At 59.8% G+C, this 14,103-nt stretch overlaps 1 protein-coding gene across 4 annotated transcripts in view; it reads left to right on the top strand.

Moving 5' to 3' along the window:
• Window positions 1–13,184, top strand: part of LINGO3 (leucine rich repeat and Ig domain containing 3) — a 32,116-nt gene extending 18,932 nt beyond the window's left edge. For 3 of the 4 annotated variants that reach the window (XM_080382282.1, XM_080382284.1, XM_080382283.1), the window contains 2 exons: window positions 24–127; window positions 10,107–13,184. In XM_080382282.1, the coding sequence (XP_080238408.1) occupies window positions 10,141–11,958 (1,818 nt within the window). In that variant the 5' untranslated portion in view covers window positions 24–127; window positions 10,107–10,140 and the 3' untranslated portion in view covers window positions 11,959–13,184. Of the gene's footprint in view, window positions 1–23 lie in introns of all 4 variants that reach the window. The other variant, XM_080382285.1, reaches the window with a different exon arrangement.
• The last annotated feature ends 919 nt before the right edge of the window (window positions 13,185–14,103 follow it).

The following is a 14,103-nucleotide window of genomic DNA, read 5'->3' as shown; positions in this document are numbered from 1 at the left end:
TCTCCTTGTGCTGTTTTGCCCAGAGGAGCCGAGGCTGGCTGTGCCGGACACTTTGCTGTCTAAACATCCCCGATCTCAGATGCCACGGCAGACCCAGATGTTGGTGCGGCCCCGGACCTGCAGAACGGTGAGCACCCCCCGGGCTTGAGCAGGGGCGGGGGGGGACAGCAGCATCCCTGCCCTTGCACTTCATGGGATCTGTACACTGGGATGCTTGAAATCCAACTCATTTCTAGCTCATGGCCATCCCTGCTTGGTGGCATTAGCTCCCTCCTCGTCCCCACCATCCTTTTTCAGTGTGGAGCACTTGGTACCATCGAGCTGGTGGTTTATCCCACGTAACAGCTGAGAAATCTCCTGCCTGTTGCCATGGCCCCAAAATGAAGAAAAAGTAACTGAAGTGGGGGTGTGATGTGAAGCTCAGGGGCGTTCAGCTCTGTTACACCCTCTGAGGCCACTGGCAGACAGCGGCGGGGACCCCAGACTTGGCCGCACTGGCCTGCACGCGCAGCATCGCTTTGAAGAGTGGCAGTTTGGGGTTTGGGTGGGTTTCATGGGGTTCGGGAGTCCCCCAGCTCTGGGAGAGGGGCTCTGGAGCCTTTGCCCTTGCTCTGCTGTCAAGATGCTGGACAAGGAGTGAAGCGATACAGCCCTGCCATCCCCTTCCCCTCTTGCCATGGAGACTTCTGACTTGTGGGGACCTCACTGGGGCTGCGTGTGGGAAGGGAGATGCTGCCCTGGTCCCGCAGCCACAGCTGATGCCCCGAAGCTGTAGATCTGGGGACAGACACCAGCGTGTCTTGCTTCAAATGTCACCACTTGCTGCAGTCTCCAGCCTGGAGGAGATGCGGGGCTGGCGCAGCTGGACACCCCCCCCAGGGCCCGGGCAGCCCCCTCCGAAATCTGAGCAGTGAGGCTGGGGGGGCCTCTGCTCTCCCAGGGCTCAGGCAGGGCTGGGACGAGTCCGCCGTCCCCCTCCCTTCCCAGGGACTTATTACAGTGGGGGGTTCGGTCTCTCTCCCACTGGCAGGATGAGGTATAGATTGCAATGTCAAGCGTTATTTCACCCTGTAATGGCGTTTTGCTTTCTTTGCTCGCTGCTCCCATGATCGTAATTGGGATGACAATGAAATTGCCAATGCAGTAGCTTGTGGACAGGTCTTAAAAAATGCATTCAGCCCAGGACTGACGCTGAGCAGAGCTGAAAGGTGGAGGGGAGGCTGTTGCTCTGCACTCCCCTTGCCTGGGATTCCAGCTGTGAGCAGGGTTTCCAGCAGATCAGGGGCTCCATACCTGCCCCTCTCACCCCCCTGCACCCACAGAGGTTTGCTAGCAGAGCCACAAAAAGCTCGTTATCCTGTAGAGAGCCGAGCAGTCCTGCTGGGACCGCTTGCTTTCCCCCCACGGCTGCCTCTCCCGCCCTGTCCTCGGAGCAGACATCTGTCTGTCAGCCTGCTCATCCTGCTCATCCTGCCCACAGGTCCAGCCGCCCGGTTGAATTAAAGCCTCCCAAGTGATGCATCACCCTCCCGAGGTGAGGTGCCCGTGGGCTGGCAGCAGCCGGCCCCAGGGCTCCAGGCTCCCTCTCTAGAGGGAAGCCGGGCTCGCCAGCGTGCCAGGCACCCTTGCACCCCCTGCCGTGGGTGAGGGCACCCCTGGGGCTGAGCCCTCAGGAGCAGGGTCCTCTCTGAGGGCCAAGCCTGGAAATAGCGGTCATTTTATCTGTGTGCCTTGGAGAGGTAGCTGTGACCGCCTTGACTTGGTTTTGTGCAACCCTGGCTCTGCGCTGGGTGCCACTGCGGTTCAGGTAAGGGATGAAGAGTAGACTTTGCCATCAAAGGTCCAGTGCCGGCAGCTGGAAGCATCGATCACGGTGTGATTTACATGCCAGACTCCCAAGGGGCTCAGGCCAGCATCACCAAGATGCTGAGCTTAATGAACAACCTAATCTAACGAGGGCTGGCGCGCTGGACCAGGTGGACAAATGAGGTCGTTTGCCGGGGCAAAGCCTGTGGGGAAGCAGCTGGTGCTCAGGCTGCTGCGATGTCCTCGACCAGCAGCTGGGGGGGGGCTCTGCCAGGTGCTGGCCGGGGCTGGGGCCAGCGGCTGCATGTGTGCCAGCCTGGGCGCGCCGCGCGCCCCCGAGCAGCGTCATCAATCAGCTTTCTGAAAGGTGGCTAATTACAGTGTATGCTTTTCAGTTACGATTATTAATCATCCTGCTCCTGTACTTCATTTATTATGGAGCTGCCTGGGTTAGAGGAGCAAAGACGCAGGGCCCCTTCACGTGGCCAGGTGGCACGTTGTCCCTGCTGCTTGGGAGCCCCTTCGGATGCTGTGGCAGGACATGGGTGCTCCCGGTGAGGGGGGACAGCGAACTCTGCCTGGGGATGTCCTGCTTGGCCAGGTTCCAGCAAGCTCCCTCCGTCCCCTTCCACGTGGCTCCAGCCATGCGTGGCACACGGGCTCCGGTGCTCTCTGCCGCCCAGGGTTTGTTCCTGGGGTGCTGCTCCCAGGCTGGGTTTTGGCAGCCCTGGTGCAGAAGGTACGCGATGAGCTCGTAAAGCAGCCACACGCCGTGGGAGGCAGGAGGGGGAAGGAGCTGCAGGAGAAAGAGCAAATTCCCCTTTCTCATTTAATGACTTTTATCTGTGTCTCAGTGGGGGCAGGAGCCCTTGCCAGGAGCACAGCCCTGCGTCCTGAGATGCTCTGCTCGTAGCCAGGGTACGTGACAGCCAGGCAGGCAAGGCTGTGCTGGATGGGGCTGTTAGGAGTGTGTGTTTTCTACATCTTGCAGCAGCATCGTGGCGTGGGCTTTAAAACCCAACAGATGCCAGGAGGACGTTTCCCAGGGGCTCGGGTTGCCCGTCCCCACTCTTGGTGCTGGGTTGGGGAGAAACCTGAGTACGGGCAGCCCCCCAGGCTGGTTCGGATGAGGAGCTTTGGTTTGGATGAGGAGCTCTGCAAAGCCTCCTGGGCTGCATCCTGCTGTTCAGTGGGAGAGCGGGGAGGTGGTTTACAGGGGGGAGCCTCCTAGACCCGGGTGGCCTCTGAGCTCGTTGCTGGGTCCTCTCCCAGCCGAGTGGGTGCTCAGGGACAAGGACACCATGGGATCTGTGGCCAGCAGCTGGTCGGGTGACAGACAGTGATGGCAAAACATTGGGGTGAAGTCCCAGGGACGTGGATCGTCAGCCTGCATTTGCCTTCGCAACCCTCTTCATCCTGCCCATGACATTAATGGCTTCTGCAAATTAAAAGTTCTCACTGCGCAGCAGAAACTTGCTGGGAGTCCTGAAAAAAATAATCCCCGGTGCCCATCCGGGGACCACCGCCCCTGACTAAACCCAAGCTCAACTCCAGTGTTTTCTGAGCGATGCCAGTGGAGCAGCTCACCACCAGCAAGGCGTTCTGGTTGGAGACAGGGAGTGGAGCCCAGCCCTGGTTCCTGCGTGGTCCAGCAGGTGCTGAGGTCGTGAAGGTCTGGGCCAGGTTTGCTCTCAGCCACCATCGCCCGGTGGGTGTCGGGATTCAGATCTGGCTGGTGGTTCAAGCCAACTGCTTGGGTTGAAATAAGAATGTAGCACCCACCAGTCCTGCTCCCCCTTCCCGCGTTTTAGAGGAGTTACTCACCTTGGCAGAGAAATAAAGATGCTTGTGGAATGTTAAATACCTCCCCAAAGCCCCTGTTGCTGATGAGTGGCTCCTGCACCTCGTTCCCTAGTACATGCAGTGACCTTTTAGAAATGTTGTACATTGTGGTCGTATCTAAATGTCTTCTCTCCCGGGAGCATCTTGTGGAGATAGAGATTCAGACATGACGTCTATCAAGAAGAAAAGCAGATTGCGGCCAATCTGTGGCTGCCTGTGCAGTATTGCCTGGGCCACGTGCTCAAGAATCATAAGGTTGACTCTAAAAATAAGCCGTGGCTTCTTTCAAGTTGTCTCCTTGGTGTCTTAGCTCATTAGGGAATCCTCATTTCTGGGTTTTCACAGCATTTGTGAGGGTTGGGAGTTTCCACGTGGGAGGAAAAGTGGAGAGTCCTGTGGTTTCGACTGTTGAGGACTCAGCTAGGACTCAGGATGGGATCACAGGGTGGGAAGACAGCTCCGTTAAGACATCAGTCGTGGCTTTTGCTGGGTAGAAAGGGTAAATCCTGCCTCTGCTGAAAGCTCACACAGCCTTCATGCTCCAGCATCGTCTCGGCTGGCCCCGAAACCTGGGGCCGTTGAGCAGGGGGAGACGAGTGGGATGCAGCAGCTGCCAGTCACTTGAGTAACTCCCTTCTACAGAAGGTTTCCACGCTGTTCAAGCAGTCCCTTGAAGTCACGCTTCGGGACACTTTCTGCAGTGGCCCAGCAGGAGCCTGTCTCCTCGCAGACATCCCTCCTCCGACACTTTCTTCTTCCATCACTGTGAGTCGTCAGGAAAGCCTGTTTCTGTTTGAGCCGGCTCAGGAGGGTGACTCTTAGGAGGACAGCCACCACGGGTCCCTGCTGGGCTCTGCCATGGCTGTTGGTTGCAGTCACTTGGCTGCCTGGTGCCCCGGGGAGCCGTGACCTTGGGGCATTTGCCAGGTCTTGCAGGCACGAGCCACCGCGGCGTGGGAGCACCCACCGTACGGAGCCTGCCGGCTGCCCTCCTGCTGCGGAGGCTGCCCCGCCGCCCACCCAGCCGCTCGGTTGTCCCCGCCGCTGCTCCCGCTCTGCCTCCTGCCTGCTCCCACCCGGCTTTGCAGGGAGCTGAACTGACCCAGAAAAACATGCTGTGGAGTGGCAGAGCTGGAAGAATTTGTTTCCCAGCCAGACTCTGATGGGATTAGGAATAACTCTCCGCTAGATAATTCTCCATTAGGTCTGGTGATTGATTTTCTTCCTTCTTATCCCCAGCTCTCTCCTCCTCTCCCTGTTTCAGCTGGATTATTCTCATGCTTGGTTTGCTAATTGCCTGATCACTAGAGCCTCGCTAGAGCAAGGCGCAGGCACGTCACTGGCCTCCTCTGACCCTCCAAGTTTTCTGCCTCTTTGTTTATGCCTCAGATCTGATCTATTCTCCTCCACTCCCCAGCATAAGCAGAATTGTTTCTGCTGCCCTCAGCAGAGGGAGAAACCTGCTGGTGTCACTCCTCCAGCCAGGGGTGCTCCTTCAGCTCCTCCCCATCACCTCCATCCTCCCCATGCCCCCTGGTCTTTCCTGTGGGTTTTCCAAGCTCAGCGTGGCCACAAACCCATTGGTTTTGCAGACTCCAGGCAATGGATAAAATAAAACTGCAAGAGCTACAGGTTTATTTTTGGGTGGTGGCAGGAGAAACCCTGGAGACACTGAGCAGCACAAGATTGCCTTTGGTCCCTGTTTCAGTGCCCTTGGAAAATGTCCCTGGTGACTGTGCTCTGCTGTGAGCAAAGCCACCTGCAGCCGTGGCTGGAAATACACGGTTCAAATCCCTGACTTCACGTTTGGGCACGGATTTTTTTTGTATCAGCTCTGAAAAATGCCTAAAATTGCCCCGGGGGGCCAGTGTCAGCCTGCAGGTGCTACAGGTTGATTTGGGCAGCATCACCAGTGAGAGCTGAGCACGAAGCAGACGTCCCGGGGGCTCTGGGTGTCTCCGTTGCAACCCAAGACCCCCGTGGGCAGGCTGTGCTTTTGCTGGTTGTTGCAGGGTATAAATAGGGGCACGGGGTTTTCTAGTGGGGAGGAAGGAGCAGGCGTCTGGATGGGTTTTGGCACAGGACTGGGGAGCTGGGCTCCTTTTCGGGTCTTGAAGGGCTCTGGCTCTGGGCTTCCCCGTGCCAAGGCTCCCACCCGGAGGCAAAGCCCAGAGCTCAGCCTGGCACCCACCCGTGGGAGTTGGTGGAGTCCCCGTTCAGCGCGCGCGTCCTCCGCTCCAAGCCGGCAGCTCCGAGTGGTTTGAGTCCCAGCCGAGCCATCGAGCCTGCTTGATGCAGCCGTACCCCATTCCTGGGAACGCAGAGCTCATCTAGTTGATAACCCAGGACCGGGGAGCACAGGCAGTTTGTGCTGATGGAGAGTCCGGCGCTCTGCCCGAGCAGTCTTGGCAAGCTGGAAATAAGCCAGGGGAAATACCACCCTGCTTCGGCAGGGATGCTCGGCCACACCATCCTCCTCCCAAATCCAGTGCAGAGGCTGAGCGGGGCAGTGGCGCCTGCGAGGATGCTGGCATGGCCCCCAGCGAGCGCGGAGGTGCCGCTGTCTGCGCCGAAGAGCTGCTGGCACAGAGCCTGGCAGGCTGGGGACAGCAGCCGGGGAGCGAGGGCGGCCGTGGGCAGGCAGCTGGGATGCTTCGCTGCCAGGGCAGGGCTGGCTGCCGGCAAGCAGCATCGAGCAGGCAGCGCTCGGGGTGTTTCCAGCAGCGTTTGGCTGCCGGCGGTGTTTGTAGGAGCCCTCTCCTGTCTCATGTCAATTTGGGATGTGCTGGCACGGGTTGCTGGCACTGCCACCTCCCTGTCACCTGTGTGTCAGGGCACACACATTCCCCCCATTGGTGTTTTGAGGATAAGCCTTTCAAAAATGCATGGGGGTCCCAGCATTGCTTTCTGCCCTGGTTTTTCCTTCCCTGCCTGGGGGTCTCCACCCTCCCCTGGGGTCCCCTGCATCCCCTGTCCCAAGCATGTAGCCTCCCCAGGCAGACCCGTGAAGGAGGTGACACAGGCTCATCCAGCAGCAGTGGTGGGGTTCTTGAAGGAGAAGGTCTCAGCAGGACCGTTTTGCATCCTGCAAGTCAATGGAATGATAAAACAAGATGCTTTTTTGACCGAAGCATTTGTACGTGCACGATGTCAAAACAGGGGAACCTAGAAATGTCACCCTTGGCTTATTTTCTGGTCTTTATTCAGAAAAAGGGAGGAATGGTGGCTGAGGAGCAATTGCTGTCTGAGGAGCCGAGTGTGCCGAGCGTGTGCCACCAAAGCAGGAGCCGTTCGAAGCGGGTGACAGGGATTTGCCGCCTCCGTTTCCCGGAGCAGCGGTGGTGCGAGGCAGCGAAACCCCACCTGCGAGCTGGGGCGGCTGGCAGCTGAGCATCTGCGAACCGGGCGGCTGGGGAGCACCGTGCTGGGGTGGCTGGGACAAAACAGGCTCAGTGGCCACCTGTCCTGGTGGGGAGGGGGGCAAGGAGCTGGGGGCTGCTCTCAGGGGCTCCGAGGTAGCCAAAGGTGGTCTGCTTGGCTTCCCCACCCTGTGCCGCAGCCCCTCAGCCGCAGGCTTTCCCGGCTCTGTTCCCCAGCCCTGCATGCAGCAGGCGTGTTATTTTTAAAAATAAATTAAATGTGAAGAAGAGCCTGTATCTAGGCCTTCAACTGGAGTCTTAATTGGCCTCAGCCCCCAGGGACGAGGTGAGCCCTGGAGAGCACCGCGCTGTCGGAGTCATGAGCTATTAATAGCCAGTGGGCTCAGCTCTGTGCTGGGCTCTGCCCAGGCTGGATGGGGACCATGGGGTCCCAGTTGTCACTGCAGGGGACATGGGGTCTCCACAGCTGGGGCAGCTTCTGCGGGATGTTCCGGGGCCAGCAGAGACCCCCACTCCAGAGCGTGTATCCACCTGGATTTGCTGGGGGGGGAAGCTCATCCAGCACCCATTAATCCCCTGCTGTGGGGTTTGCTGAGGGTGTCGGGGCCGTGCCCAGCTCCACCAGAGCACCCATGGGTGCTCTGCTGCAGCTGCGGAGCGGGGAGGATAGCCATGGGCCATGGCTCCTGCTCCCCGGCTGCTGGGTAAAACAACGCCAGCGGGTTCGTACCTCTGCTTAGAGGATCAGGTGGCCGGAGTAGTAACCAAAAGTGGAGTATGGTTACCGCGGGCTCATTCATAATAAACACGGCGGTGAGCTGGCGTGCTCACGGGTTGCCTCAGCACCGTGGCTGTGGGCAGGGGAAGGGGCCAGACCCACCCCCAGCCCCTGGGGGACGTGATGGCAGGCACAGGATACAGCCAAGCATAGGGATGCTACCTAGAAAAAATGCGTCACAGTCAACTGGGAGGGTGTTTTTCCTGTGGGATTGCAGGTCGTGCCTGAGTGCATCCTGCCCATTCAGCCCTGCAGCAGAGCAGGAGCAGAGCCTTCTGAAGTGGGGGGACCAAGGAAGCCGCCCCTCCCCATCCCAGAGCCAGCTCGGGTTCCCAAGGCCACCAGCCAGGCAGAGCCGAACGCAAAATGGCTCTTGGCACGGCTGTGAGCAGCCTCCCCGAAGGCAGAAGCTGCCAAGCAGCTCCAGCCAAATCCCTCCTCCAGTGCTTGGGGGGCATTTGGGGACCCCCAGTCACTGGACAGGGGGGTTTGGGTGCAATGGTGAAGCCTGAGCACTGCTGGAGGGGGCTGCATAGCTGGTGAGGGGGTAAGAAGGGGCTGGGGCATCAAGGGCATCTCTGGTCCCACCCCACTGTCCTCCAGCAAGGAAATGTGATGCTGCATCCCACCCAGCTGCTGGTCCCCTCCCTGTGGTTGTGTGAAAAATGGGAACGCTTCCCTCTCGGTTTGAGTCGCTGGAAGAAAAAGGGAAATGTGACAAGATTAAGGCACGCACCAAAAAAAAAAAAAAAAAAAAAAAGTCATGGATTCGTGGAATAGGAAAAGCCATGGAATCATTTAGGTTGGAAGAAACCTGTGATGGGCTGAGCGGCTCCAGACATCGCATCCTCCCGTCCCCCCTCCCCACATTTGGCTGGGCTCTGGCAGCCGCGTTTGGGGTCCCTGATGCACCCAGAGGGACAGAAGTGAGGGGGTGGGGGCTTGGGCAAGGAAACAAGGTCCAGCGCTCCGCTCCCCGGAGCCAGGGCTTGGGCTTCCCTGAAGGCAGAAGGGCTGGAGCCAGCCTGGCTGCCTCTCGGGTACTGCACACCAGTTTGTCCCAGTGCTGTGGGAGTGATGGGATGTGGTCCCCTGTGCTCGAGGGGTCGGTGCCCCACTGCGCCTTCAAACCATCAGTCTGGCCGTGCTGAAAATTTGGAAAACAGCGAAGGCAGGGCTCAGAGTCTGTGAGTGGAGACGTCCCAGGGACAGGCAGGTTTGTCCCCGGTGAGGGCAGCTGGAGCGCAGGTAAACACTGTCGATGGAGAGCAGCTGGGAAGAGGGATGCTCTTGCCTCCTGCCCATGAGGTGCAGTGGCCAGGAGACACCTGGGAGGGCACAAAGCAAATAAACTCTGGCAGTGAGGAGGTGGAGGAGTCAGAGGTGGAAGAGGAGGAGGAGGAGGGGGAGGAAGAGGAGAAGGAGGGGCTGCCAGGACATGGTGAGCATCTCCCCATGGAGGCAGGCATGCCAGGGTGCATGCAGGCCCAGAAATACCCCACAGCACCCCAACCAAGCAGCTCTGCCACTTAATTAGGTTAATGACAGTGCTTCATTACGGAAAGGGGGACTGTGGAGTGCGTTTCCAGGGGCAGTGGCAGCCCAGCGGCTTTGGGGCGGGGAAAGGGACGGGCAGTGGGAAAGGGGAAGCAGAGAAAAGGGAAAGCAAGAGCCAAGTGCTAATCCCTGGAAAGGAGGGCAGCCAGGGCACCGCGCCGCGCAGGGTCGGCATTAATCCCTCTGCTGTGAAGATTGTGCCCGCAGCTGCCTTAATCTCCACTCCGAGAGGGCGATGCTGGGGACAGGGATGGGAGGACAGGTCCCTACGTGCAGCACTGAGCATCCCCTGTCCTGGGGGACCTCACGGAGCCCAGGGCTTGGGAAGGATTTGTGCTGCCAGATAAGACCTCGCTGCAGCTGCAGGGGGAGCCGAGGACATGTGGCATCCCACCTGTGTCATGAGTTTGCAAGGCCTCTGGCTGCATCTCTCTGCTCCTGCACTGCCCTTTCACAAACCTCTCCTCCTGCCTCGGTTCCTGTGCTCTCCCAACAGAACGTGCGGGCAGTGGGGCTTGTTTACCCCAGGTTTGCATGGGGCACAATCACAAGGTCACCCATTAGATGCTGAGAGTGGGGTCCAGTGGGTTTCCTGGGGGGTGCTGGGGCCTTACCAGCACCACAGGCCACGGTCTGGGGAGCATTTTCCAGTCTCAGCCCACAGACGGGTGATCTGGGGCTGGGTAGGACTTTGTTAGCCTCCCCCAGGCTTGCCACTCACTCTGCATCTCTCTTCCTTCCAGGCACATGGGGGAACAGTAGTGAGCCCGTAAGACCATGCTCTACACAATGACATGGTGGCTTCTGGTCCTGGTCCTCCACCTGGTCCTCCTGAGCCCCCCGCGGGTGGCAGCCTGCCCTGCCCGCTGCGAGTGTGCCCCGCAGATCAAGTCGGTGGTGTGCCACCGCAAGCGGCTCACCTCCATCCCTGAGGGCATCCCCACCGAGACCAAGATCCTGGAGCTCAACAAGAACCGCATCCGCTGCCTGAACCCAGGGGACCTCTCCCCGTACCCGCTGCTGGAGGAGCTGGATTTCAGTGAGAACATCATCTCCAATGTGGAGCCGGGCGCCTTCAGCAACCTGTTCAACCTGCAGACCTTGCGGCTGCGGGGGAACCAGCTCAAGCTCATCCCCCCAGGGGTCTTCACCAAGCTGACCAACCTCACGCTCCTGGACATCAGCGAGAACAAACTCGTCATCCTGCTGGATTACATGTTCCAGGACCTGCGAAACCTGAAGAGCCTGGAGGTGGGCGATAACGACTTGGTGTACATCTCCCAGCGGGCCTTCTCGGGGCTGCTCGGCCTGGAGCAGCTGACCATCGAGAAGTGCAACCTGACCTCCATCTCAGCGGAGTCACTCTCCTACCTCCAGAACCTGGAGGTGCTGCGGCTCCGGCACCTCAGCATCTCTGCACTGGAGGACCAAAACTTCAAGAAGCTCTACAACCTCCTGCAGCTGGAGATTGACAACTGGCCGCTGCTGGAAGACGTCTCCCCCACCAGCTTCCAGGGCCTGAACCTCACCTCGCTCTCCATCACCTACACCAACATCACAGCCGTGCCTGCCGCTGCCTTGAGGAACCTGGTGTACCTCCGGTACCTGAACCTGTCCTACAACCCCATCAGCACTGTGCAGAAGGGCTCCTTTAAAGACCTCATCCGGCTCCAGGAGCTCCACATCGTGGGCGCTCTCTTGATATCCGTGGAGCCGCAGGCTTTCTCCGGCCTGAGACAAATCCGGCTGCTCAACCTCTCCAGCAACTTTCTCTCCACGCTGGAGGAGAGCACCTTTCACTCCGTCAACACGCTGGAGACGCTGCGGGTGGATAGGAACCCCCTGGCCTGCGACTGCCGCCTCCTCTGGATCCTGCAGCGGCGGAAGACGCTCAACTTCGACGGGCAGCAGCCCATGTGCTCCTCGCCCCCTGAAATCCAGGGCAATGCCCTGCGCGACTTCCCGGACTCTGTGCTTTTCGAGTACTTCACCTGCCAGAAGCCCAAGATCCGGGATCGGAAGCTGCAGCACGTGACAGCCCGGGAGGGGCAGTCCGTGTCCTTCCTTTGCCGGGCAGACGGGGAGCCAGACCCCTCCATCGCCTGGGTGTCCCCCCAGCACCGCATGATCACCACCCGCAGCACGGGGCGGGTGACCGTGCTGCCTGGGGGCACCTTGGAGATCCGCTTCGCCCAGGTGCAGGACAGTGGCACCTACATCTGCATCGCCAGCAACGCAGGCGGCAACGACACCTACTTCGCCACCCTGACGGTCAAGGGTCGCCCGGCTGATGGCTCCCGCTACGCAAACCGGACTTTATACCTCAGCGAGTTCAACGACACCTCCCACAATGACACGCAAGTCTTCTTGAAGTTTACGTTGGACCTCAAGACCATCCTGGTCTCCACGGCCATGGGCTGCATCACCTTCCTGGGCGTGGTGCTCTTCTGCTTCCTCCTCCTCTTCGTCTGGAGCCGGGGCCGGGGGCAGCACAAGAACAACTTCTCAGTGGAGTACTCCTTCCGCAAGGTGGACGGTCCCACCACCACCACTGGCCAAGGAGGAGCCAGAAAGTTCAACATGAAGATGATCTGAGCCTCTCCCAGAAGAGAACCGTTGTCTGCTGCCTGGGCCCGGGCACGGCCACGGCGGAACGGGGTCGAAGGGGTGGTGGGAGCACCAGGGACGTCCCAGGGCTGGTGGCAGGACCTCGCAGTGCTGGGACACAGACGGAGACATGCAGAGGTGCCATGGGCCAGCAGGGTCAGAACCACATGGACCTCAGGTGCGGGGAGCGATGGCCACGGCTGTCCCGGCCCTGTGGTGAGCCCTTGGGGCACAATGGCTCAGCAGCCGTCGCAGCTCCAGGGGCTCCTGATGTAGCCAACATTTTTGCTACCAACTATGCATTTCTCTTGCCAAGAGATCAGCAGCGTTTGGGCCTGGGAAAAAAAAAAAAACCTGCTTCTTTTTTTTCCCCCTTTCCCATTTTTTTTAAGAGACTCTCCGGAAAACTTTCCTGGTGGTTGTTTATGGTTCTCTTTTCTTGTTGTTTGTTTTTGGGGGGGGGGGGGTTGGTCCAATGATATGTTTTTTAATGAATTTACAAGAGAAAAGTCTTCCGGGGCGATGCAGGACTGGGGTGCCGGGGGAGGTTGCGCTGAGTTGGGGGTCTCCCCCAGCCCCTCGGCAAAGCCGGACCCCCTGGGGCACAGCCGTGCCGTGATAGCTTCCTGTTGGCAGATTTAAGACGCAGCATCTGCAAATGCGGGTGCCCAGGGATGCTCCTGCACAAGCAATAATAACCCACCCAAGGCCGGGCTCTGAGGAAGTGTCAGCAAGAAAAAAGGAAGAAAAGAGGCAAAATGAGGCCAAGGTCACTAAAACCAGAAGGAGCAGCCCCAGGGTGAGGCAAAGCCCTTTGCATCTGCCCAAGCTGCTGCAGGAGCAGTGAGGGTGAAGGGCTGGGGAGTCGGGATTCGCGAGGGTGCAAAAGGCACTTTTGGGTCCATTTTCTGTGGTTTGCAAAGTCCAAGTCTGCAGGAGAGTGGGAGCTGGCTCGTCCTGCACAGGGCAGCGATGCAGCCTCAGGAAGGGGAGAAGGGCTCGCAGGAACCAGCTGGGGAACCAGTGGCAGAAGCAGACACAGGGAGAAGGTCCCAGCTGGCACCTCCGTCGTGTCCGCCTGGATCCTGCACCCTCCAGCGCTGATGCCCACGGGTGCGTGTCCCCGCGCTCCCCTCTCAGGGCAGCACTGTATGGGTGGGAGAAGGGGCAGAGCTGGCACAGCTGGAAGGGAAGACCCTGGATGGGACTTAGAGAGGCCAGGGAGCCCATCACTTTCCTCCTCCTCGTCTTCTCCTCCCATGTGCACACGCAGAGGTTGCTGCAGGTCCCACCTCTGTCCCCATTCCAGGGGGAGCATGTCCCCCACCTGGATGCCCCTTCTCCAGCCGGCGGCGCTCAGGCTGGGCACTGGGAGCTGGAGGAGGTGGCTGCCCGCCCCCTGCCAGGCATCCCCGGCCCTTTGGGGCTGCATGGGAGGCAGGAGCTCACCAGGGCTGGGGGCTGGGGCCCCCCCATGAGCTTTCCTGCGTGGGGCACAAGTTAGAGCAGCTGCTGGGATCATCCCCTGCACCCCGTCCTGCTCTTGCACCCACGGGTGTTGGGTGCCCCCAGCTGAGCCCCAGCAGGGTGGGGGGCGAAGGAGCCGGTGGGCGCAGCACCCAGTCCTCTCCAAGGTGCTCCCGGGGCTGCTCCCCACTGCAGCCGGTCACTGCCAGGATCCAGCCCCCGACCTGGGCGGGGGAGGCTGCCCAGATCCCCCCATCCATCCCCTGCCATGACCCCCACCGGTGCCCGTGGCCCCCCGCATGCCCAGTGCCCCCTCGCTCCCCAAGCCGTGCATGCCGTGTCGTGCCAGGGGTCCCACCGGCCTCACCGCGCACCCTTGTTCGGTGGCTGGGGTGGGTTTTTTTACCTGGGAGGGTGGGGGTGGGGGGGTCGGGCACAGACCCTTGCAGCCGGGAGCAAAGGCAGGTTTGGGCAGTGCAGCCCCGGCACAGTTTTATATGTCATGAGCATGTGAAATGTATTTGGGGCGGGGGGGGGGGAAGAAAAAAAAAAAGGGACTTTTGTGGCTCGTCTGGTTTGTTCCCCCCTTTTCTTCTCCATGTGCCTCAAATAAGAAAAGCCAAAATCAGCAGACAAAGGTGGAAGCGTGGGGCTGGGCAGGACCCG

The sequence above is a fragment of the Falco punctatus genome (genome assembly GCF_963210335.1).
Source record: "Falco punctatus genome assembly, chromosome: 4".
Lineage (NCBI taxonomy): Eukaryota > Metazoa > Chordata > Aves > Falconiformes > Falconidae > Falco > Falco punctatus.
This window is presented reverse-complemented; position numbering and strand designations above follow the sequence as displayed.